The 25,879-nt window shown below is 34.3% G+C and overlaps 1 protein-coding gene across 4 annotated transcripts in view; it reads right to left on the reverse strand.

Annotated features, from left to right (window-relative positions):
• The window catches only part of LOC111043461 (diphosphoinositol polyphosphate phosphohydrolase 1), a 34,538-nt gene extending 9,764 nt beyond the window's left edge, over positions 1-24,774 (reverse strand). The window contains exons 1-2 of one of the 4 annotated variants that reach the window (XM_022328420.2): positions 24,033-24,774; positions 1,971-2,132 (exon numbers count right to left, since the gene is read on the reverse strand). In XM_022328420.2, coding sequence (XP_022184112.1) covers positions 1,971-2,132; positions 24,033-24,131 — 261 coding nt within the window. In that variant the 5' untranslated portion in view covers positions 24,132-24,774. The remainder of the gene's footprint in view (positions 1-1,970; positions 2,133-24,032) is intronic. The other 3 variants (XM_022328421.2, XM_022328422.2, XM_022328423.2) reach the window with 3 other exon arrangements.
• Between the last annotated feature and the right edge of the window lie 1,105 nt (positions 24,775-25,879).

Consider the following 25,879-nt stretch of genomic DNA (forward strand, 5'->3'; position numbering starts at 1 on the left):
CCACCTACTATCAAAAGTCTCATTTTACACCCTGGAATCGAATACTAAAGTACTACTTTTCCTCCCATGGGACTAAAAATAATTCCCAGCGGGAAAAGTGATCACTTTTACTCCGAAGGGAGTAAAAATAAACCCATAAGATTAACATGGGAAGAAGTCCGACAACGCCGCGATTGAAGAATGAGGAATGTGGCAACACTGTCGTGGTCGGTAGAGGAAAAGTAAAAGAGCTCTATTTCGATCTTTGGAATATTTTAGCTCTAGGAAATAAGTAGCTCTATTTCGATTGTTAGGTTATGTTCAACCGTTGGTGGATATGAAAAAGTACACACCTCTAACGTCATCGGCATCTCTACGAGAGCGTTCATCTAAAGGTACGTTTTCGTTTATGCGAACTTTTCCGCAGTCGACGACGGCAAGCATTGTTGACATTCATATTGTCCAAATTTCAAGTGTGCTAAAAGAGCTCTATTTCGATCTTTGGAATATTTTAGCTCTAGGAAATAAGTAGCTCTATTTCGATTGTTAGGTTATGTTCAACCGTTGGTGGATATGAAAAAGTACACACCTCTAACGTGGATATGAAAAAGTACACACCTCTAACGTCATCGGCATCTCTACGAGAGCGTTCATCTAAAGGTACGTTTTCGTTTATGCGAACTTTTATTTAATTATTCAATATACAAATTATTCATTTTTATAGGTATTGGTGTAGGTGGAGGAAAAATGTTGTGTGCATCACGGGACTAAAGTACTTATTCTCCCTCAGGGAAATTGTCGCCCTCGGCTACGCCATCGGGCGACAACAGTTTCCCTCAGGGAGAAAAAGTTGCACTTTAGTCCCTAGATGCACAAATAACTATTTCACATCAGTCGATGATCGGATCCTATCATATGATACATCAATTTAAAGCAGAAGAATTAAGCTATACAAGACAAAATCGAGGTATTGAAAAAAATTCAATTTTTTTGGTCTGCTGCCCTTAAGTAAATCCGGTAGTCCTGGTGGGTTATTTTTTGTGAAGCTATATGACACATAGTCAATGACAATATAATAAAGGAAAGAACTGGCTTTCCAGTTCCCTTATACACGAACAGGATAGGAAATTCACGAATGACGCATTATCACGTTTGAATTACTGGACTGAATAACTTGAAATTTTGCATATAGATTCTTAATTTACTGAGGATGGTTACCGTATAGGGCTATTTTAAGGGCGAGTTATAGGACTATTTCAAATTCTTCAAGATTTCAGTAAGTCAAGTTTCTGATAAGATCTTTGCGGAGAACGGGTTACCTGCTAGTCTCATATTTATTTATTGTAAAAACATAACATAAAGAACTCAACTAAACTAATCTGATACTGTGCCGTTTATACACTCTCAGCCGATCAAAACAGTGATAATAGACAGTAGTCAACAGTAATCGGCTTGAGTTATACTCTGTCCAGACTGACATGAGCGCTGAAAGATTAAGCCGACCCTCGCTCCCCCACGCGCAGGCACACATGCCCGGCCTACCTGCGCCATTGATATACTATGTATACTACGTAGTATACAGGTAGACAGACCGTCCCTTTACTCACACACACAAAAGGAGACTGCGGTTGTGTGTGAGTAGTAGGAGGGCCGGGCTAATATTTCAGAGCTCATGCCAATTTGGACAGAGTATAACATAAAAATCAACTTGAAATTTGGAACATAAACGACCTAATAGTGTGGGATATCTTCTTATGCTATATTTCCTACAATAATATTGAGCGTCTAGTATCTAGTTCGTGCTTAGTTCACACAGTTTAAGATTATCATTTCAAATCGGTTACAATGCAAGACCATGATAATTACGTTTACCATTCAAACCACAACATCGTGATAATGAAGCAAGCAGACTGTATCGCGATTCACCACCCATACACTGAACTGAATGCATTGCATGAAAGAGTAGTGGGGGGGAGGGGGTGAATACGTACTCGTACCTCGAAGACGCCGAGACAGCGTCCGAGTGTGCCGACGACACCCGCCTCCTCGATCACCTCGCGCATCGCCGTCACACTGGGCTCTTCCTCGGGCTCCACGCCGCCACCTGGCACGATCCAGTGATCCGGCCGGCGTGATGACGTCACCAGAAGCACCTAAAAACCAAACAACAGCCAAACGTTAGTGTTGACGTTAACCAAAACAAGAATTGGATAATTGATTGACATTCAGTACATCATGTACAATAACCTAACGTTAGTTTTGTTGTTGACCACAAGAATAGAATAATTAATGATAATATGACAATGACAATATCCGAACTTTATTGATGTTGTCAACAACATAAACCTAGAATATGATCGCTGACCATAGAACAATTGGGTGACATACACTTCTACAAGATCTCAATTGTATCATCCCGGGTAGGCACCTTCAAACTGAAAACTTTATAAAGGGTTTTCAGTTATTCAAGTTCCTGTTGCTTTCATAAAGTCCTGTAGACACAGTATTAAATATTTTATTCATAAATTTAACACATAATAGTCATGTCATGAAACAGCATAAATACTTTGCAAAATATAAGCAAGACAAATAAGTCAATTCAAAACAAAATGAAGTTATCTCAAGCATCGCAATTGGCCTTCAAGTTTGAATAATACAGAAGTAGTTCTATAATTACTACTTTCACAAAAATTATGAAAGCTAAAAATGAATTTTGATAAAATTAGACTAAGGTACTTTCACATTTTCAGAAATTTCAAATTGAAAAACATACTGCATATTTTCAGTCGAAAGGTCTAGACTAATTATTTTGAATACTTCAACAATTTATCTAAATGAGAATATTTCTCTAGTCCTATTAATACTATCACCCAACTTATAAACCACTGATAAGCTGAGTTCATTTCTGCATTAGTGGAATTCGATTCTCTGTCTCCGTCCTATCATCCTATCTAATTAGCTAGGTACATTTTTGAAAATAAAAAAGCTCTATAAAATTGATTTACCCAACTTCTTTTCCCAAAAAATATTCTGCTCATGAATCTAGGTCACACATTGAAAAAAGACAGATTATACAAAATGCAGTTATTTTTATGAGACTCATAGATTTGACCTCTATCGTAGTCAGCTCTCAAATTATGTAAATGAATAAGTTAATTCAACGAATTCACACGTTTAATGAAAATATCACAGACAAATTGAAGATTTTCAGTAGATTAGAAAAACCACCCACCCCTTGAAAATAACTCTAGCAACCGACCTTGATCAAGTAAACCGTGATGCTTCAATGTATTTGCCTGTATCATGGATAGACTGGAAATTCGATTTACAAATTCAGGGAAAGTTTATGCGATGACTCCCACGAAAAATCAGATAAAGCCTTGACTGGTCATGAAAGTGTAGGGGTACGATAGGAACCTACGAAAAAATGGGCAATAGAAAGGCAGAGACATATTTACACACACAAAACAAAACGTACGAGAATATCATTCGAGTTATTTACAATATGACATGTTTGATTGAGAAGGGTTTCGTGACCAGATGGAGAGAAAAAGTTTTGTGGCCTTGATAGTGGCCGAGGACGAATAGAATGCCAGGTAATTGGACCTTAGAAATACTGTTTTCCGGCTTGGGCGCCATTCTCGATCCGATACGGGTTTGGTTGGTGTTGGAGTGGCCGGGCTGCATTATAAACTGGGACGCCAGCGATTCTAATGACAAGCTGCAAGTGTGGTTATGCAGATTAGAGATTTTCGTTCGTCTGGCAAGGCGGGGTGCAGGGCAGTGGGGTGTGGAGGGCAGGAAATAGGGAACATGAGACAAAGAAGAGTAGGAGGAAGAGGTGGTAAAAGAAGAGTGGGAGGTGGAGGAGAAGGAGGGTATGGAAGAGGAGGTGGTGGAGAAGGCGGAGGAGGAAGAAGTGCAGGAGAGGAAGAAGTAAAAGGACAAGATTAATAATGCAAAAAGCACCAGGCAGGAAGCAGAGAAGGAGAAAGCGGGAGAGAAGGATGGGAGAGGACAGAAAAAGAGCACAAAGAAAATGAGGAGAGGAGGAAGAAGAAAAGTTGTCGTATGTTTGGGGAGAGCATTCAAGCAGGAGAAACACCACAAAAAAGAAAAGTGTAAAAGAGTGTGGGAGGAAAACGGTGAAATAAAGAGGAGTTTGAAGAAAGAGGTAGATAATGAGGAGTAGAAGGACGAGGGACAGGTGGTGGTGGTGGTGGAGGAGGAGAAGGAGAAGAAGGGCAAGAATAAAAATACAAAGAAACAGAAAGCGGAGGAGGAGGATGATGATATGGGAATGGGACAGAAAAAGAGCACAAAAAGAAAGTCAGTGGAAGAAGAGAGGAAGGAGGAAACAAATTATAAGTTTAAGAAAATTTCCGTACAGCAGGAAAAACAACACAAATAAGAAAAACGAGAATTGAAGAGGGATGTGGTTGAGGAAAAATAGAAACAGAAAAAGGTGTACGCTAAAAATAATAATGAGAAGAGAGAAGAGGAGGCGAAGAAGGAAATAAGAAGTCGAAGTAAATGGAGGAGACGACTTGAACGTAAGTGGCGAAAAAATGGCGCCTGAAAAAGGTGACGAAGTAGAGGAAAAAGAAAAAGAGATGCGGGAAACTAAAGAAGTTTTCGAAGAAATGAGGAAAACGAATAGAAAATTAAATAATGAGGAGAATAAGGGGAAGAGGAGACAAATTGAAAAAGGGCAGAAGGAGGAGAGAACAATGCCAAATAGTAACCACATAGGAGAAATATGAGGAAAGGAGGAAGAAGATACGGACGTGAGATGGGGTGAGAAGAATAGGGGAAGAGAGAGTACAAAAAGAACAAGGATTTGGAGAAGAAGGAGGAATCTGATAAGTAGGACGAAGAGGAAGGTGTATTGGGTTTAGGTGGAGCATTTTCGCGTGCCTTTGGACGATAAACGGCGCAAAGGTATTCTCATTTATATTCGATTCTTGCCTCTTCCACTAGCTCATACATCATACTGGATTGGCAATAGCCTCAAAAAATCACCAGTTTCTACAATCTCACTACACCACACCTCATCCATACCAAGGAAATATCAGTGAAAAACGTACTACACAGATAAAACATACTACATAGTATCTTTGAGTCTATTGTAACCTCTTTTCATAACCTCAAGTCACACGATGATACGACTGAAACTACATTTACTGCACTAAACAACGTAACACTATTATACAATTTTATATAGTTTTCAGTCTGTCACTCCAATTTTTTCTAGAACAGTAGAGAATGATAAAGACGTTTCAACATGAATGAAATATTAGTGGGTGAAAGCTTTTGTTAGCAAGTTGTGGTTGTGCTGATGTATTGAAATTGGAGACAATGCAATTGGAACAATTCTGCGCCACTGTATCAGATACACAATGGTGTGCAGTCATGAGCAGGCGAGCACAAATGATATAGAATACTCCTGTTTCTAAAGCCATCAATTTGAATGGCAAGAGGATGAAGTTTAAATGGATATTTGAAATACAATCATGCATTCTCGTTTGCTGAAAACATTCAATAAGAATGATAGCAGATAGAACAATATCATTTTTAAAGGTTAATAATTCAAATAATAAATGGATCCAAGCACCAAACAGACAAGTTTGGAATATTCCAAATACACATAACACATTGAATTGCTTTTGAATCTGGATGTCAACAAGAAAGAATGAAGTCGGGAGAAGAATTTGTGATAACTCCAATTTCTTGAAGGCAAAATTCAACATTTCATCCCTCACCGAGCTCAATAACGCACCCCCAAATCCAGCACCAGACTAGTAAAGAAGGGTCGCCAGTATCCATTTCCAGCCAATAAAGGTGGAAATGTCATGTTAAACACCTCTGAAATCTATTTGGAATTCCCCCAAATATGCGCCAAATCATTCCCCCTGCTGAACCATCATCTTATCAGAGATCAAATATAATTAGAAACGTAAATGAGAATCTGTCTATTCTCTTACCATTCCAATACTGTAATGTGTAGTTTACAAGAGAATCATTTATTGAATTTCTATCAAGAATGCTCATAAATGTTAATTCAGAGATATTTATGTTTTTCATGAACAAGTGATGAGGAATTTAAAAGTTGGAAAGTTTACTAAAAATATTATTGAAATATTGAACATCAAGTGGATGTGACTCATAATTGAGGCTTGCAATTGCAGTGCCCAAAGCAAATTAACAAGATCGCTCTATTCTGCTCTTGAAAAAGATGGCCTATTTAAATCAGACAAGTCCGAAAGTGTGCAAAGGACTCTATTAATAAATTTAGAGTACACCTATAAGTAGAACAAGGCGTCTTACAAAAAACTGGCCATTCAACTAGCGCGTGCAATTGCTACAAATAATAATAAAAATGATATTATTAAATACACCGTCGACGCCAATTTTTTATTCCAACTTGATTTGTAAACGTGATTCTATTTTGTGATTATACAACTTGGATTTGTTTTGAAGAAGTGTACAATAGTTCATTATCTTCCTTATCAAGTTAAGCCAAATCAATAAAGCCACAAATGACTCGCATGGCCATATTACAAATGATTAAGAATAATTATTGTCAAAGAAAAATACGAAAAATAGAGCTGAGCTTCATTATAAAATATTTATATTAATCACTGGCCCGAAAACAAATACAGTATTTACAAAAATATAAGAATCGACCTTCAACAAATTAATCCATGAGAGAGAGAGAGAGAGACGATTTCTGAAATCATTTGCTTCATAAAAGGGGGAACTTTTGTTTCTTTATAGTTGTCAACTTCTTGAATTTTTATTTTTGAAGATGAAACTAGAAAAATATTGTTCTTTGATCTCACTCATTTAGAGTTCAAAATCAGCATTTATGGAAGCTATAAAAATATAAAGAATTGGCCAATGACGGTTGCCTTAGACGGTTGAGTAGTAAGAGTTTATTTTGGAAGCAGTATTTAGAAAATAATAAAAGTAAATAAATCCAATTTAGTCAAATTGATTCAGTACAGGAAACATGAATAATAACATAAGAAAGTATAATAAAAAGGTGATCAGCTACGTCGAAAGCACGTGATTAGGCGATGGATAGACTATAAAACCTGAATGTATTTGTATTTCAAGTGGAACTGTATCATGGGGTGGAGAAAAAAGAGAATGAAACCCTGCGAGAGACTATTGTGATTTGTGATGCACTCAATCGACATGCCTCGTATAAAATAGTAATGATCCTTGAGATGGACCACTTGCATTGATCGATTGCCAGATGTCTGTCATCATCATTCTCGCAGTCTTCTAGTTTGCTTTACATACATTTTCATCGTTCAGGTACTTACTATTTTCTTATTCTATTATTTCTTATTCTAGTTTTCATTACACACACACACATTTTCATCTTTCTCCTTCGGTTACTTCACTATCTTCTCATTTTACAATTGGTTTTCCCATTTTGGGAAAATATCCATTATGAAGTGATTCCCATCTTCTTCTCTTCTATCCTCCTCTTCTGGATCTTATATTTTCTCTGTAACAGTCTTGAATTTCTCAATCAAACTTCAATGTTGCAACTCCAATTTATATATCATGTTTTCCCCATGTTTATGGAGTTATGGCAAGAATAATAAGAACTCAAGATACATGAAACCTAAATTTAATAAAATCTTCACTTATCTTCTGTTGTCCATCGTTGTACACTTTTTCTTTTTATTGTCTCCATTTATATTTTTCAACTTTACCTCGCTATCCTTCAGTTATAATGTTATCTGCCCTCCTCTGTTTCTTCCATTAATTTTCATTCTCTCTTCTAATTTGTCTCAACGATTAATAGCAGCCTAGGTTTCCAACATTTTTCAATTGAATTTTCCTTTATCCAACTGCACATACGTAAATTACAATAGTTTTTTTTTCTTCGATCCCTTATTCTCCTCCATTCTGTCTTGTTCATTTAAACATGGCTTCTTGTAATTTTCGTGTTGTTCGTAATTTTTTTTTATATACACTCTTTTTTCATGCTCCTTCATGGCCTGGTTGTATTTTTTCATCAGGATTTTCTTCCTTTTCATACCTATTTTATTTTGATATAATATTACTATTTTATCAAATTGACATTACCTCATAAATTGACCTCTATTTAACAGACTATGCATCAAATGCCAATAGTTCGGCAATAAACACGCTAAATTCTGACAATTCGTCACTAGTTAACTCGAAATACTCTGAAGGCGCCCAATCTCTTCTCATGTGATCTGGCCAGTTTTTACTGTTGTTTTATTTTAGGCACTCTTAACAAAAGCGAAAACAGTAGGTGGCAGTTAATCAAGTTAGCCTAGTCAAAACCGACAAGAGTAGTGTGCGACATACATTCGACTTCATCTCGGTCTAGACTAGAACTGCGCAAATCTTGTTCGGAACTTTGCTTTGACTTGAGTCTTTCAACCCCAACCCAACCCAACCAACATCACACGAGTTGGTCTACACTAGATCGTTCTTTTTAATCGCCTCCTACGAAAAACATTGTTAGCCTTCCGCCATTAAAAATTCAAGAGCAACTTGACAATCGCTACAGAAATGTTATTTCTGTTCATTTAAATGGAAGATTTCTAGATTTTTTTTCATTGAATTCCCCTTTATCAAACTGTTCATCCATACCTGGAATTATTTAATTTTTAAGTTGTTCGATTAGTTTTCATATTCTGATGATTAATGAAGAGAGACTAGGGATAAAGAACATAGATAATGATAAGAAAACACAAGATTCAAGAAATAAAGTCGGATAAGTTTTGAAAACAATTTAAAATTAATAACTTATCAAGGCAAGACGAATATAATATCAATTGACAAAGATAAAATGGTATCGGTTTAAGGGAGGGGGGGGGGTGTTCGGAGTTGCTGTTTCACTAGGAAGACAGAAGAAAAATTGACAACCTTTACTAATGTAAAGAACAATTAATAGAAGACTGGAACATCAGACTACAATAATAATTATTCTTGACACCATTCAGAAAAATCCAAAGATTCAAAACAATAATCAAACCTGATGTTGATACCGAATTGGAACTTGACCAAAAATTTGCTACTTTACTGAGCTCTAATCGTTGACGACATTTTCAACAATGATAACATATACAAGAGAGTTCCCAAAACAGAAGTTTGTTCCACCCAATAGTATGATGAAACACCAAAAGGATAATTAGGCTACATAAAACAAATCAGTTAAGAAATGTTTAAAAGCAAACAGACAATTTAATAGCTATCAGCAATTTTGAAGTCAGTAATAACTGGTAGAAATTAGGCTGACAAAATAAAATGTTCAAATCAGATTGTTCAGAGATCATGCATCAAAACCCTTTAGCTTTACTTTGAAACCAAATTACTTTGTAGTGAAATGATTACTGTAGCTGAATAATTAGCAGCAATATACAATCTAAACAGCAAGCAAAACCACGTGCTTCAGAACAAATGTTACAGAGTGTATGATGTGGAAGCCAACGTTTGTTCTCAACAAAGTTTGAGTTAATTAGTCTACAACCGTCAGCTAACGCGAACACCACAACTCAATTTACTGGTTTGCTTTAGCTAAACGCGATTTAAGAAACTTGGTAGAATTTATTGTTACAGTACGAAACTCTACGATTTCTAGAATTCTTAGAGCTAATTATTAGAAGAAAGCTATTTCCTTGTATATCTGAAACAAAGCTTCTCACCTGAGTCATAAATTTGGTATGCAATCTCTAATCCAATATAGAACCACAAATATGTAGTACCATTCTGTATTAAGAAAGCATGAAGTTTACATTACATTCAAGTGTTGGTTATACTGTTCAATAACTTGAATAAACAAGGAAAACAAATGAAACTTTATTCGAAATAATAGACAAATCTGAAATATAGAGGAGTAAAGCAAGTGGTGGAGGCCAAGAGAGAGGGAAAAAGAAGGAAAGGTAGACCGAGAATGAATTGGGAGAGTTATATTGAAAGTCTGGGTCGCGAGAGAGGGAGTTCCATGAGGGAAATGAGGAGAATGGCTGAGGACCGGGAGGTGTGGAAGAGGTGGACCGAGGCTGGGACCCCTACGCTGTAGCGGCAGAAGGGGAAAAGAAAAAGAAGAAGAAGAAGAAGAATAAACAAATCTGGGTAAAAGAGTAATTGCAGATCAATACTTATAAAAAATTATTAAATTAATAAAATGTCCAAAAACAAACAAATTAATAAAATGTCCAATCAAAGAAATAATATTCTGTTTTAATGTTTCATCTGAGTCTGCCCAATCCAAGAGGACATTTCAATTACTACTACCATAGAGAAAAGATAGCGTAAATATTAGTTGCCTCTGCTACTACAGTAATACCAACTATCCGAATCAATTGGAACCAGACCTCATTCAGTAATAAAATATTCAGATAATTGGAGTTATCACAAAACAAAAAATAGAAATTGATAAATAAAAACGAGGAGTTTAGAAAAAAAATCACCATTAAAAATATGATATAGTATTATTTACTTCAATTATAACCGATTTAATACTTTACTGTAAAAATTAAACTTTGCTAAAAGAGTGTTAATGCTTTCTGAACATATCAACTCACGGAAATGTCGTCAATTTTCTACTCAAAGCGATTCTATGGAGTTTTACTGCATTGAAGTGCATTTTAAGTGCCAAATTTAGATCGTAGCCTATGTGATATATTCTCTAGGAAACGAATATAAATCAAATCAAATTGGTTTTTATTATCATGATTTCAGGGTACAAATATTCATATTATACAACAACGTTACATCTTCTGCAACCAAACAATCATAAATAAAACTTACAGTTGAACTAAAAAATTAATCATTATAACTAAATCTAGTTGTTATTATATCGTAGCTCCAGAAAATACAACATTACATTTTAAAAAACTTCATGAAAACTCTCCACAAAGGCAAAGCCTGTGTGTGGAAGAGGGGATATATTTTCATTAGCAACTACAACTTTATGAAATTATTTGCTTGCTCAACAATGTTTCAAGAAACATTTTGATTTCAACGAATGAAAGATGCTGAGGTCAGTGAATCTTCGTTGGAGTAATTAGAATAAAGCGAGGCAAGGCGTGACGGGATTCCAATTATTATTTATTCTCAACGAACCAACCCCGACATCCCATTATTAAAGCAGCAAGAAATTCAAGAGGGGAGACAAAGTGATCAATCTTGAAAGCTCGTTCATTGAACTTACCCAAAACAATAGGATGATATTGTCGAAAAACAGTAAGTAGCTTTGATAAACTTGAATTTAATCAGACATTAATAATTAATATAATGACGCGGTAATTGGACTTCCTCGTTACACAAAAATTGGTGGATGTAGAGAAAATAATCAAATGAGGAAAGGGATAAGCTTCAGGAAGATAATTGTGTGGCCAAAATTTAATTCATATTAAAGACACATCTTATCATCTTATCAAGGGGTAGGCCTACTTTATATTGAAGTACTAAGAAATAGAAATCGGAATATAATAATCTCATTACCGTACCTTTAGGTTGCTGGGGTTAGACCAAACAAGCGAATGCTTGTAGGCTACTGAAGAAAGAATAAAAATCTGAATAAAACCAGTTTAAAAGCTCTAAAACCATTAGAACTAACATTAAATTCATACACTTTTGGAGACATCATTTACCATGCTTCTCATTTATAGGTGTTTTAAGTGCTCTATCTTTATGCTAGTTTGGTCTAATCCCAGGTGCACAATCTGAAAAGTTTGGCTAACATACTTAGCTAACACGATGTCATACTGTGTTTCTCAAATAAATTTTCAGAATTAATTTTAATATCTAGAGGTTATGTAAGTGGAGATTTCATTAAGTTAATATAATGACATTTTCTGTTAAATAAATTTAAATAGAACTGAAATATCAAACTGATAAGTTAAATATTTGAACTGATAAGCTTTACTGTCTAAATCTGTTACACTTGTCTTCAGTTAATACATTCCACAGTTTCTAGAGCGATTTAACATTCATCAAAGTCCAAGAAAATCAAGCTTCTGCTTTGACTAACCTTCAAAGTGACATTTCTATCACGAACTATATCTATGACGATACCAGGGAAGTAATTGTGACAGAAGCCCAATATCAATTCAGTCCAAGTACAGTACCAGGAAACGATTAACTTTACATGGCTTCAGCTGACTTGTATTTACTGAACCTATGTAGGTTACATAGGTCTTTGCAATAAATTAGAAACAAGCTTTACATAGACGGCTTACATGCGGATTTCAAATTCGTTTAAAAATTGATAAGGACTAAAAAGCTGCGAATTAACTACTGTGACAGCAAATAATCATATAATAGATTCGAAAAATCTATCGAAAATATTCTCCAGTTTGAAGTAGGCCTATTCAAACTGATAGACAATAAAGTTAATTTTCAATAGAAATATAATTATCAGGCCTAACGAAATGTTTCAAAATTGAATAATTCAAAATTTATTGAGCAATTTGTTTTATATCAACTGATAACTCATTGTTATTATTATAATTTTATATATTAGATATTGAAGCTAACCATTTCAAGGAGCTTGAAATCTGTTTCACAAGGAACAAAAACGTTCTATCGCACAGTACACCTCATTGTTGAATAATTATAATTCAAATTATCTTGCTTGTTACTTATATTTAACTAGAATACATCATAGTTGGCATTGATAAAATTGATACTGAAGCATACTTATTATATACCGTATTTCTCTATCAAACAACATAAATTCTTGATAAAGCTGATGCCTATTTCAAAATGGACTATTCTGACTACTCAACAGCTTGTGACAAAAACAATCGAGTTTTTGGCACGTTTCTGAATTTTCTTTTTCATGGAAGATAGATAAAACTATTTACAATAATTGCTAGTAGGTGAAAGTGTACACGTTTTATTTGGACGGTCGCGCAAACTAGCTTCTAATCCATTTAGGAATTCATAGTTTACATACAGAAAGTGGCTGCAAAATAAGTCTACTACGCGAGGTTTTCAACAATGCCCTGTTCACCTAACAATCTGTAGCGTTTGGCTTCAAGCCAGAGAACAGTCGGTTATTTATTAAGAAAATCGTTTTTGCTTTCGAAAACAATTTCTTTAAGCGTCTTTCCAACAGACACCGTTTCCAACATCAAAACTACAAGACATTCAACCGAAATGTCTATCCACACCGATAAATTATTAAGCTCCTTCAGGTACAGCGGTTGGGAGATTAGAACATAATTCATTGCTAAGCAGGTAAAATATACTGAACAAAATAAAAAATGACCAAAAGTGTTTCAAAATAAATTTGGCCACATTCCAAATTACAAATTACCAATTAATCTACCCCATTTTCATTTCCAAATTGTATGTAAAATTGTTAAGAATAACATAATATTATCATTCAGGTATTGTATATCTTGGAAGATGGTATTATATTTTCATGACAGGAGTTATGATTCAATAGATTTTTCAACATGATAGGCAAGAGTGAAATACTAATAGTTGAGTATAGTTTGTTGTAGAAGTCATATAGTGCTAAAGATGAATTGAAAATACAGTATCTTATCTATCTCGTGTAATGAGTTGAATCATTTGTCAAATATGAAACATTTTTACATTAATCTCCCAGTCTTACTTCCAAATGTGAACTAATTGTGATCGGATGCTTTCGTCAATGTTGTATCTTCATGAATCACCTCTATTTATTCTAAATGTATAAACTGTACATAATAACATCATTATTATTCATTGTTTATTACTTGTGAATTGTGTGACTACTACATTTACACAGCACAATGTTTATCAAATTTATCAAAAAATATCTAGAAATAATGAATAATATAAACGACGTAATGACGTACAACTTGATGAACAAACAACAAGAAAAAGATAACTATATTTTCTCAAACAGATAACCGTAATGCCACATGAATAAAATTAGTGGTCATTCTCGGACTGACACTTTTCTTAGTTGCTCTTTGTTAGAAAAAGATTGGTTACTTTTTTATATAGAAATTCTACCTTTTATTTAAGAGTATACTGGCAAGATGGACTGAAATTTGTTTGAGCTCTAGCGAGTTTACAAGTCATTTTATTATCCTATTTTTTTCTGGACATAGCGGAATTGATTTTTGGGAATATCTTAATCCAATCAGGGACGAATGACCGTCACGAATGAATCTGTGGCAAATCGGAAAACAGACCCAAAATTCGGGATTATCCCAGATCCCGGAAACATCCAACCCCCATTGGCACCCTGAACTTTTTAGCATCTGAATAACTCATAATTTTCAAAATTAAATGAACTGTATCTTGTAATATAAACGAGTAAAAAAATCATAAAAAAGTTATGTTGATTATTAATTCATTCCGTTACATTGTATTGTAAAATTTAGAAAAAAATTAACTTTGATTTGAGAGAAATTGATAACGGTTTTACAGCGGCTTTCTTATTAATAGAGTGAGCATTTGACCCGTGATAATTTTAGACGATCTTCTGATATTTTTTGGCTACTAATTATAACTTTTGCATTATCTAGTGATTTGAAATTCCATAATAATGGAATATTTCCATTTCATGGAGTTCTTGTACTCAATCTGGGATTTATATGATTTAGAGGTATTTTACTGATTATGGTTACGATATACTATTTTAGGCTGTTACTCCATTATCAATCTTTAGAAAAATTAACGATTGAACATTGAGCAGCAGAATTTATATAGAGTGGATGAAGCCCTACAATTGCCAATTAGCTGTAAACGAATGAAGGTTGAGCTATACTGTCACACTAAATAATCTACTGCTCAAGCTTTCAGTTTACAAGAGATTGATAACGGTGTAACAACCGAAACTGGTACCTCAAATTGTTTTAATAAATTAGTGGTTTTTAAAATATCAAGTCATTTTCATTGCATATGAAGATTTTCGTTAACCCTCAGTTTTTTGTGAAGGTACGATAAATTCAAGTCATCAACTATCAACAAGAACTTAACGCTGTATCTTCAAATTAAAAAACCAGGATTACCACATCACACAATAAACATGAAATAATAGCAGCAATACATACACGAAATAAATCTCCAGATACTAGGGCAATCTAGATCAGTTTGGCAAGTCCTCACGGCCTACCTACACGATGCACAAATGCAAGACAATAATATAATAGCAGTCAGTAGCACTAGCAGAGCTCAACAATGTTCGTTTGGCCCACGCAGCACCGTTAGCTTTCTGCCGATCGCATCTTGATCTTGTGCTATCTATATCTATACTTTGGATTTATATCAGCTTTATATAAATCAGTTCTATAACTATATAATCTACTTCCAACAGCTTAATCTGTAATGAATAGTATATCTATATGTATGGGTGATCTGTATCTATAAGAGCGATGTGTTTGGTGAGTGTATAGCTATGTAGAATGTGTTGGCTAACGTAAGCGTCAATGACTGGTGTCTGAGGTAGAGCTGCCAAATAGTCGGCCTGAATCCTGAGAGCTGAGACACCCACTTACTTCTCTCAACCAACAACCAATAAATAGCTCTCCTAACGCAACACACAATGGGCTACAATACAAGCTACCATTCGATTTTCGAGTATCGGAAAAGCATAAAATTTCTAATTCTGTTATGAAAGCGAAGGATTGAATTGAATGCAAGAGCGTCTAACTCCGCCTTTATTAAGGGCGGAGTTAAGACTCTGAGACTGCAAAGCATTGGGAATCATGTAATTTGATTTATTTGATATGATAATTGATTTTTATCGAATAGGAATTGATTTGATATGTGAAACCAATCTTAGCATCAATGTATCATTGTGACTTATGTAAAATAAGTAATCGCAAATTAATTCTAAATCTGCTCGATGCAACTATTTCAGAAGATTTGTTTTGTAATGCTTGATTGAGGTAGACCAAAATTAGATCGACGTTATGCATATACACGTACTGATATGGAAGAACACGTCACAAAAAGTGCATAGGTCCACTTGAAATAGACTGACAAGTTTATGAATGAATAACAATTAATTGTTGAATTGTTGATCTATAAGTTCTCAAATTTGAACAGAACTACGTCTACAATAGAAAAATGGTTTGACAGGGATGGAATTAGCCAATTTGGGAAAATAATCTAGTTGGATAGAAGTGAATATAATTGAAATATATATCAATAATTTGAAAATTGAACGCGTAGTCTAAATCTCTTCATGTTGGTCAAGAATTTGAGAGGAAAATTCAAGGAGTTTTTATGCAGGTTATGGAATTTTGGCTGAATAATCTGGTCTATCACAAACCACAACATTAAAAATTATTTCTGACTCTAGGTCCCTAAAGACGAGAAATTATTTACTATTCCAATGTTATTAGAAGAGTAATCAGGAGAGGACGAGTTTCCAATTCAAATAGCCTGACTCGTAGAACTATAAGAATTGTTTTGTACTATAATTTCATCAAATCAAATTAATAAAAGACACGTAGAAAAATGCTAGCCGTTTCAATGACTGCTCTTGACCTGACCTACATTGAAATTTGTGTTCTATTAAAAATACTGCAGAGTTTAAAAAGAAGTTGAGAAGGAGAACAGTGAGATGCACGAGCCAGATCTAAAGGTGCTTACGCTACATTTATTTCCAAATAAATCATCTCTCTATTGTATAGTGTAGAATAGAGAATAAAGGAAGCAAAACGTCATAATTCATACATAATTTTCCATGACAGATTATGATTTGCGGTCACACAGAAGTAATGATTTTAGTGGTTTTCTTACAGCATAATTATCGCTGGTTTTATCAGTAGTATTCAAATTTAAACATCTCAATAGCTTGTAATTTGGCACGAAGTCAGTTTTTCTAGATTTTTCTATTGAATTAGTGCTATCTATTTGTAATTCAAGTAATACAGTGTCTTTTTCTCAAGCTCCAATGTTTGATCGTCAAACCAGCTTGAATATTTAAACTAATGAAAGAACAAAAAGAACACAGTAGGAGAGACTATAAAATATGTTTGGTTCTTACTGAGAAAATGATCTTAATTTCGTAATCTTTACACTCGAAACCATCAAGCATAAATCATGCATACTATTTACCAGAGACCACTTCAACACAAAAAAAGGTTTTTCCTTGGGATGATGCAGACATTAGCGCCCTAGACTTGTGAAAGATAAAATTGGAAGGGAAAATGATGGGAGATGAATCGAACTAGAGGTTCACGTGAGTTCCAAACTACTGGGCTTTTAAATAGCCTAATTATATTATCGGTTGATGGGTCTTATTTTGAAATGTATCTTTATCAACGGAAACACTGAGTGCACGTCACTTTTCTAATGAGCGATTAGAAATTACTCTAACCTCTGTATCAGTGGAGCTGTGCAAAAGCGGCCACCGATCCAACGGCAGAACCTAGAGTACGACTTTTGAATCATAATTGAGTTGTAGAGTAAACGTTGATGTCAAAACTTCATCAAGTCAACTCAGAGGGAATTGGAATTTTAAATGATCAAGAGACGATTTTACTCTCTTAACGCTTGAGATGCAAAAATTCATTAGATACTCAATTATGTTCAACTGGATTTTTCATGAAGCCCATTATAATTCTAATAAATTATGTCTATCAGGAGAGCAATCAGGAATATCCGTTATTTCTGGAATAGCCGGACGAGAAAGAGAAAGGCTTCCCGAGAAGCGAGCAGTAATTGTGAGCAAGTCAATTACGATTAGTATTTTCCGAATGCAATTGCAGAAACTATTTTCACACCAAATGTGGAATGCGTCAAACTTCCTTGCTCTCACTTTTAGCGTATTTTTCAAGTCAAGTAGAGCGTTAACCTCTCAACACGTCCTTGGCCTGAAGCCGCTTTCCTCCTTATCGAGTGCTGTAATAGCTGCCTGATACAGTAGAACAAATAATAATGATCGTGGAACTTGGCATTAATTCTGAAAACTTATCAAATTAGATGACACGTGATTAGACGAGAAAAAAATTCCATTAGAGAAAATGTGATACTGATAAGCCTCCTTCATCACAGCTATGAAGGGATAAGAAAAGCTATTTTACTTATGTTGTTATTACCAACACAGTATAACCATTACAAATCAAGTGATATTTGCTTTACAACGTTTAGTAAATAATTTCGACTAGAATAACTTTATTGATGACTCAATATCGTGTCAACAAGTCCACGTTCAATATAAAAATGTTCTACATGAAACATGATAAACTTTTTTACAACATAAAGAAGGGCTATTCAACACGAGTAAGAGGGGACAAGAAAAACGAACTTCAATTATGAACTGAATTTTATTGACTGGATGCAGTTTCAGATTTTATGAACATTAAAAAAACAAATTTTCTCTTGGAATCGCGAATTGGACAAGTGTTATCATAGAATCGTAAATTGGACAAATAGCTTCCAAGTTGATAATAAAATTACGAGAGTCCAAACCATCTAAAGAAGAAAGAGAAGTTCGGGAAGAATATTCTATTCTATCATGCACTTGACCTATTTTTTTATTGAGCTATTTCCGTGTCGAGAGGAAGATATGTAAATTCAATTTCTCTCTAACAAAAAATGAATAATTGTTTAAAAGCCTTAATTTATTGGAAGACCTCTTTCAATATCTAAAGCCCAGTTGTTCCAATGTATAGGGATTTAGAAACAAGCTCCAAAAAGTAGATCTATCAATGTTGAAGACCATAAATTTCTGGGAGCATTGAGTGTATAGTCATAGTGCATAGGGAGAGCAAAGTAGAGAGAATATTGTTACGAGCAAAAGAATCGTAAGAATTTGCTAAACGTAGGTGAATGGGTTTCGCGCATCTTACAATCTGGTCCAAAATGAATAAAAAACATGGAATGAGTCATATTCACAGCTATTTCATAGTTATGTTAGGTCGTTCAGAGCGTGTTTTATTATACAAAGAATAAATTCGATTTGACGACACTACAGTTTATTTTTTGAAAAATAGTTATTAAAAACTAGTACTTACAAATGGAGTGCTTTCGGATTTTCAAATCCATTTCCAATACTCAATGTAAATCAATGATACCGAAATTTGAAAATCCGAAAGCGCTCTACTTGTGAGTACTAGTTTTTAATAACTATTATTCAAAAATTAGACTGTAGTGTCGTCAAAAATAGTTCAAAATAGAATTATCAACTAGCAGTTCGTCATAGATAGTAAAATTGAAAAGAATAAATGAATTAAACTGGAGTACTAGAATAGTAGAGGTGAGAAAAAGAATATGATGCGAATTCTGGGTTTCAATGCTTGGCATTTCAATCACCTTTATTGCAGATGAAAATAGCTATATCCCTATGGAGGTATTCTTGCCAATTTGACAGCCAGTAATTTATTTATTGACATTCGATTAATGTACGTTCCCTCCAGTGATCGATACGGTTGACTTTCTTCGGTGAGACATTTTCCAGGTAAATAACAGCAGGACCAGGACTATTCATCACGTCAATAATGCAAATGAAGACCCCTATGCAAGTTGAATGGGCGACTTGATATTGGAACGTGGATAAAATGTTTCTCAAGCCGAGACAAATATTAGTACTTCAACCACAAGCAAACCCACCAATAACCTAGCAATTTCTGGAAACAATTTAGGCCTGGGAAAAATGTAGCTCTTAGGGACTTAGCCTAATATTATTTTCTAAGAATTCTGCAAACCGTAGATAAGAGTAATACTTCATACAATGAGATTTTCACACATTATAAAGTAGCATTTAGGTAAACAGTACAGTTTAAACAATCTGGAAGATAATTCTCCAACCAATGATAACTTGACTGTTTTATAACTTGAGACCTGACACATCTTTGAAATATATTATTCACGATTCAAGGTTGAGCTTTATAAAAAGACAGATTATGTATATGAGCACTAGATTTATAAATATTTCACCATTCAATTTTAAATTAGAAGTCCGGGATAGAATAATTGATACTTGGATTAAGGAGAGGTTCTTTTTTCCACTGGGTGCGAAATGGTGGTGATGTCAATTTGATTTGTTTCTTTTTTCACATTCAATTTTTCTCATCGTTTTTAAGCTATCTATTTATTGACTCATTTATTCTTTTTAGTTGATACTTTTTCAAGTTATTGTTTTTATTTATTTATTTATATAAATACTCCCACCAGCGGGCAATTTTTTTCTTTTGCTTGTGGCGCCTAAAAAATTCTTTTATCTTAGGTTTTCATGATTAGTCAAGTTCTATTTTATGTTATTTCTTAGTTTAAACTTGTCTATATCAAATTTTTGTAATGTATGAATTTTTTGACAAATAAATTTCAAATTTCCAATTTTTCGCACAGAAATATTCCTTCTTTCTTGACCTTTGAATTGGATAAACAGATTTTAAAGATATAACTTTTGAGAATAACAAAAAGTAGGAAGATAATTTATCTTCTTAGCACTAATCCAAGATGGAAGCACAAAAATTTATTCATTCTACATAATTATGGTTTATCATGCGTATACGAGTTCTACCTACTGGGACTCCTACAGGGTTGTCAGGTCCTTTCCCATATCCCATAAATTTACTGGCGAATCATTCATCTCATCATATATGAATGGTTTATAATGTTACTTCGAGTATTGCCAGAGAGGAAATTCTTTGCATAAACTTTGTCGATCAAGCCCCTTGAAATAGTGGTCAACCGACTACTTTCAAATGTATATGTCTACTACTCATTTCATATTAATTCAAAACATATTTATGATGTACAGAGAGGATAGGGAAAGTTCGCTATTAATCATATTTTTTCAAATATCAATTTTGAAGACAGGTTAAGGCTTGGGGTCAAGACAAGAATGTTGTGTACTTACTACATGATTGCTAATAATCTTGTCTTGCGTCTCTTTTTATACAGCCAATGCTAATTGACTAGACACTAGTCAGGCGGGAATTTTAGCCTTGGTGAAATTTAACATAAACACAGTAAATGCTAGACTTCATGAAAAAGACATCTCCCACACCTTAAAATTACCATTATTTATGTATCTATTTTATTATGGAAAGAAGATTAGTTTGACACCAATATTAGAAATAAATTATGCAATATTTATTGAAAATGACGGATGATTTTAAATTATTATAGAAATACCTACAGCAAAATAATTGTTTACTTCTATGAATAGCCCACTTAGAGGATATTTTTACTATAGTTTAGAACATAATGGCCCGGTTGCACAAAAGCCGGTTAAATTTTAGCCATGATTAATTTCACGAGAACCATTCAGAAAAGGCCTTTTTGATAAGACGGATTCTCTGAATGGTTCTCGTGTAATTAATCACGATTAAAATTTAACCAGATTTTGTGCAACCGGCACTAAGAGATGATAACAACTATTGTAGAGTAGCACAATCTGGTTACTTATGATGGATTTATTAGCTGAAGTTTACAAGTAGAGCTCCGATGATACCAATGACGCTCTTGAATAAATATCATAACTAATTTACATGAACATTTTTGCTTGTGCTAGTGCATTTCCTATAGATTTACAAGTTTTATTATTAGACAGAAATCCTGAAAAATTTGACGATGAGAGGAATAATTCATTTATTCGACTTGTAGGTGTTTAATTATTGTCCACCGGCTTAGTTCCGAGGTGGCGCTAATTTATCGCACAGATATATGATTAAAAAGTATTCATGAGCGTGGTACTCCCGTTGGATGGATGACCACTTGAAAAGCTGCCTCTGCTAAATAGGCTACAATTTTTTAATAAGAATGAAAATCGTTCTCCCATGGTTTGGAACCTATCTAAAGCTTAGGTCTACTCATTCTCACCATATTCTTCCCATTACTCAAACACAAGCCTAAAGCAGTGGGCATCGACCTCAGCAAAAAGAGCGTTTAATTTTTCAAGAAAATATGAGTTGACTTTTCTTCTTCTATGATTGGGGAGTACAAGATATGACTTCCATATTATTCAAGGTTTCTTTTTCACATCTGATGATTGTAATATATGAATATTCTTCAATTTTGGAGGTTGTTTAGAATCAATAATAGTTTTTTTGTTGAATAATCTTTTATTATTCAATTTTTATCCCTCTTTCCAATTTTCAGTATAAAATCAACTTTCCTGTTCTGGTTCAGGGTATCTGTTGCATAAACCATAGACGGTTTGATATATTAACTTATGAGCTTTTTGAGAGGAGACAAGTTATTAGTGAATAGATTAATTGCTAAGTCCTAAGCCTTCACGAACTTTCTGCATCATGGCTTGCTATAAAGGTTTCTCCGAAATCATTTAAAAACAACACAAACTGTTCTTATCAGATAATATTTGAAAAAAACTTCATTCTTCATCTGTCTATCTTATTGAAACTTCGTCCAAGACTGACTTGACTGCAAAATTATATGCATACGTCAAGTAGGGATTTTGTAGATTATTCTTCTAATTTAAAAATGTAATCAACCATCTATTTATTTACACTTTTGTCTCTTTTTTATGTTATGACGCATTTTAGATTTATTTTTATGTAGGCCTATGTCACTTTTTTATATAGTATAAAAGAAAGCATTTTTAATCATGAGGCATTATGTAAAAGCCTATTCTGTAAAATTTGATAAAATCTTTTCTTGAGATGAGCCTTTAGGTGCTAAAGATACTTGAAATATTTACCAAAAGCTTTGGTATTTTGAAAATCTTTATGTATTACATTATCTCTCTCAATCTTTTACAAGAAATTCCCTATAAAAATTGGAGATCATTATCAGAATTACTTAGTTCATCCAATACATCCATATCTCGATTTGATTTTTAATAGTTTCTATTGCTCCCAGATAGTGTCTGTCCACCACAGGAATAAAACGTTTTTGACTTATTACATTGAAAATAATATAGTAGGTACTGCAGATTGATCAAAATAGAAGATTGATTGAAAAAAATAGCATGTAGCGGCTTTTGAAAATTCGTCTTCTCTGTAAGAAGGGGTTTGGACGCTAATGTCCGTTTTCACACTATTCGATTGTCGACCGACATTAATCGTCATGACACCCAGAATGCCCTCCTTTTGGCAGAGAATCAGCTATTGTTGAGTCTTATAGTCAATCAGAAAAAATTCTGGGTGTCATGACAATGAATGTCGACATAAATCGGTAAGTGTGGGAGCGGCCAATATAATCGTGTGATGTAGCAATGGAAAAGCGGGCCATTCACCATCCGATAATTTGGTCCAACTACGTTGGACATTTCACCACTGACGCTCCGGCTGGATAGTCCAACTTCCCCATTCACATTCCAAATAGATTTTTTGACTAGGCGGCTAACCTTGCCAGGTTAGAACTGTTCAACCGACTTGTCCAACTCGTCCAGCAACATTTAACCCGCCCTTTATATACCTATTCACGGTCCCGAAAGGCTATTGAATCGTAGACCTAATTTGGATAGTGGATGGCCCGTTTTACAGTTGGCACTACTGTTGTCTCTTTATGCAACTGCAATGTACTCAAGATACATACAGCAGGATTCTCCTATCTATCCTAATAATTATTGGTAATGGTTGATTATCATCAAAGCAATGGGTAGCCTAACTTACTATTACTGACCTAAAATTGACAGAGCTTTGTTTAAGTAAAAGATTCAATGAAAAAATAAAAAGTAAATTTAAAGAATAACATAAATAATTTAATTAATCCACTTGAATTAGTCAATACATAGAAATATTTCTAGCCTATGGAGATATTTTCTTCTGAATTACTATGCCTATACGGAAGCGATTCATTAGTCTACTGTTTTGAAAATAATAATAGAAAAATGCTGAACTGTTTGGTGAACTTATTACTAAAAGAAGGAAATTATGCTAAATATAATAAACAACAAAAATAAACTAGCTAATTTTGTTATTTTACCCTCGACACCAAAACTAAGATCTGTTTCTGTCTTTCTGTAGTTTACAAGCAACCTGTCAAAGCCAATGGAAGAAGGAACCGTGCTATTTACTAATCATATAAATACTGAAATCATGCATTATTTAACAAATGATGAGAGAAACATATATTATAAAGTTACGAAGTTTAATGAAAAAAATGAATTTGTGACAATTTTTACTCACTTCATCCTCAGATTCATTTCTCACACAAATACAAGCTGCTCTCCGTCTGAATCCATCTTTGTCGTAAATCCTTATCGAATTTGGTTTTTCCTTCACCATTTTGATATTAAATAGAGTCAAAAAAATATTTTTAGAAGCGTTGAATTTGAACCTAATCTACTAAGAACACGGATCTAAATGCTAAAAATCGAAATCACCGCATAAATTTACTGATAACCGCCATACTAAAGAATGACGAAACTTATTTGAAGCACAGCATATTGATTCTTGGGAGTCGGAAAAGCTCACGGATAAAACCTTTCGGTTTTTGAAAAAAATATTTTTAACACAAACGAGCACTGAGATCAGCACCCTTTCAATAAAGACTACGAATCAACGAGAAAGATCACGGTTACAACATCCATGTTGCTTGTTTGATGTGCTAGCGAGAAATGAAATGAAGATGAATGAATGGTGAATGGCCGAAGTAGGGCTGCCACTATAAACAAAAACATCCCTAACCCTACTTTTTTAATTTATCATTATAATGTGCTACGGTATATCAATGAAGAATAATTTGTCTCATACAAAAATAATCTTATATTTTCATTCATAATAGTTATTTATTCGAAATATTATGAGTTGTACTGTAGCATATGAAGGATTCTTCAAGATTTGTTCTTGACTTGAAAAGGTATGCTCACAGTCATGCATTTTTATATACCATTTTCATACCATCGAGCAACCGAATTCTTGAGATGTGACAAATAACAGAAGAGGGACAAGTGTGAACATAGATTTTTCAAGGATGAATTATGTGTGATCACTTTTTTACATCCACAAATAGGGTGTATCGAGTCGATAAAATTTATCGAACACTAATCCATGGGCCGACGCTGTCAACCTTCGATATTTTTCAAATCTCATCAAAGTAGATATTTTTCTCGAGCCACTCCCATGTTTCGGATGTAGACGTTGAATCCATTGTAAGGAGCTTGATTTTGAGTTTGCTTGTACTACATTATTGGAGCTCAAGATAATAATTGTAAATGTGTACCGTTCACCCAATGGTGACCTTAATTATTTCATGGAACATCTGGAACCGGCTATTCTCCACCTAGTGAAGAAAATGTCAAATCATCATATTGTTAGCCTAAAGGTGGTGATTTTAATTTCAATTTTCTTGATGATGCATCCACAAATACTGCAACTTTTGTAAATCTAATGAGGTCCCTGAATTTATAGGTATTGCACTGTGAGACAGGAAGCCTGTCTAGACAATGTGGTAATGAACTTGCCACAGTGTTTGTAAATAAAGAGTTGCAGTGGAGAGTTATGCTTTGAGTGACCATCTGTTTCTCTATGGATGATAAAAGGAGCTCTGATATTTTTGGGAATGATCCTCCTGAGGAAAATTATGCTGCGCCCAATAGCTGAGAGTCAGTTGAACCACTTCTCACACCTCCTGCCACTGGTGAACTGGAATGAAATAGTAACACCTGGCCCTGCAGAGAAAAATTTCAACAAATTCTTCAGTCGATTCAAGTATCTCTTTGGCAACGTTTTCCCTGTCAAAATACACAGACCATATCAAAAACCATAGGAATAAGCTTTGTTGGATAACCCAAGAACTGGGCTATTGTGGCCTATGATCAGTACAGAAATCTCAAGACAAATGATGCCAAGCAAATGTACTTAATGCTCAAGAAAGACTACAAAGAAAAGAACCACAAGGATCAAGCCTTGTTCTCTCTTTCCTACTTTGTGGACTCAGTTAAGGCAGTTCATGATTCTATAGACACTCCAGAAGTATCACGAAACTATGACACTCATTTTAATGAAATTACCCTCATAAATTGTATTTATTT

The sequence above is a fragment of the Nilaparvata lugens genome, chromosome 5 (assembly GCF_014356525.2).
Source record: "Nilaparvata lugens isolate BPH chromosome 5, ASM1435652v1, whole genome shotgun sequence".
Lineage (NCBI taxonomy): Eukaryota > Metazoa > Arthropoda > Insecta > Hemiptera > Delphacidae > Nilaparvata > Nilaparvata lugens.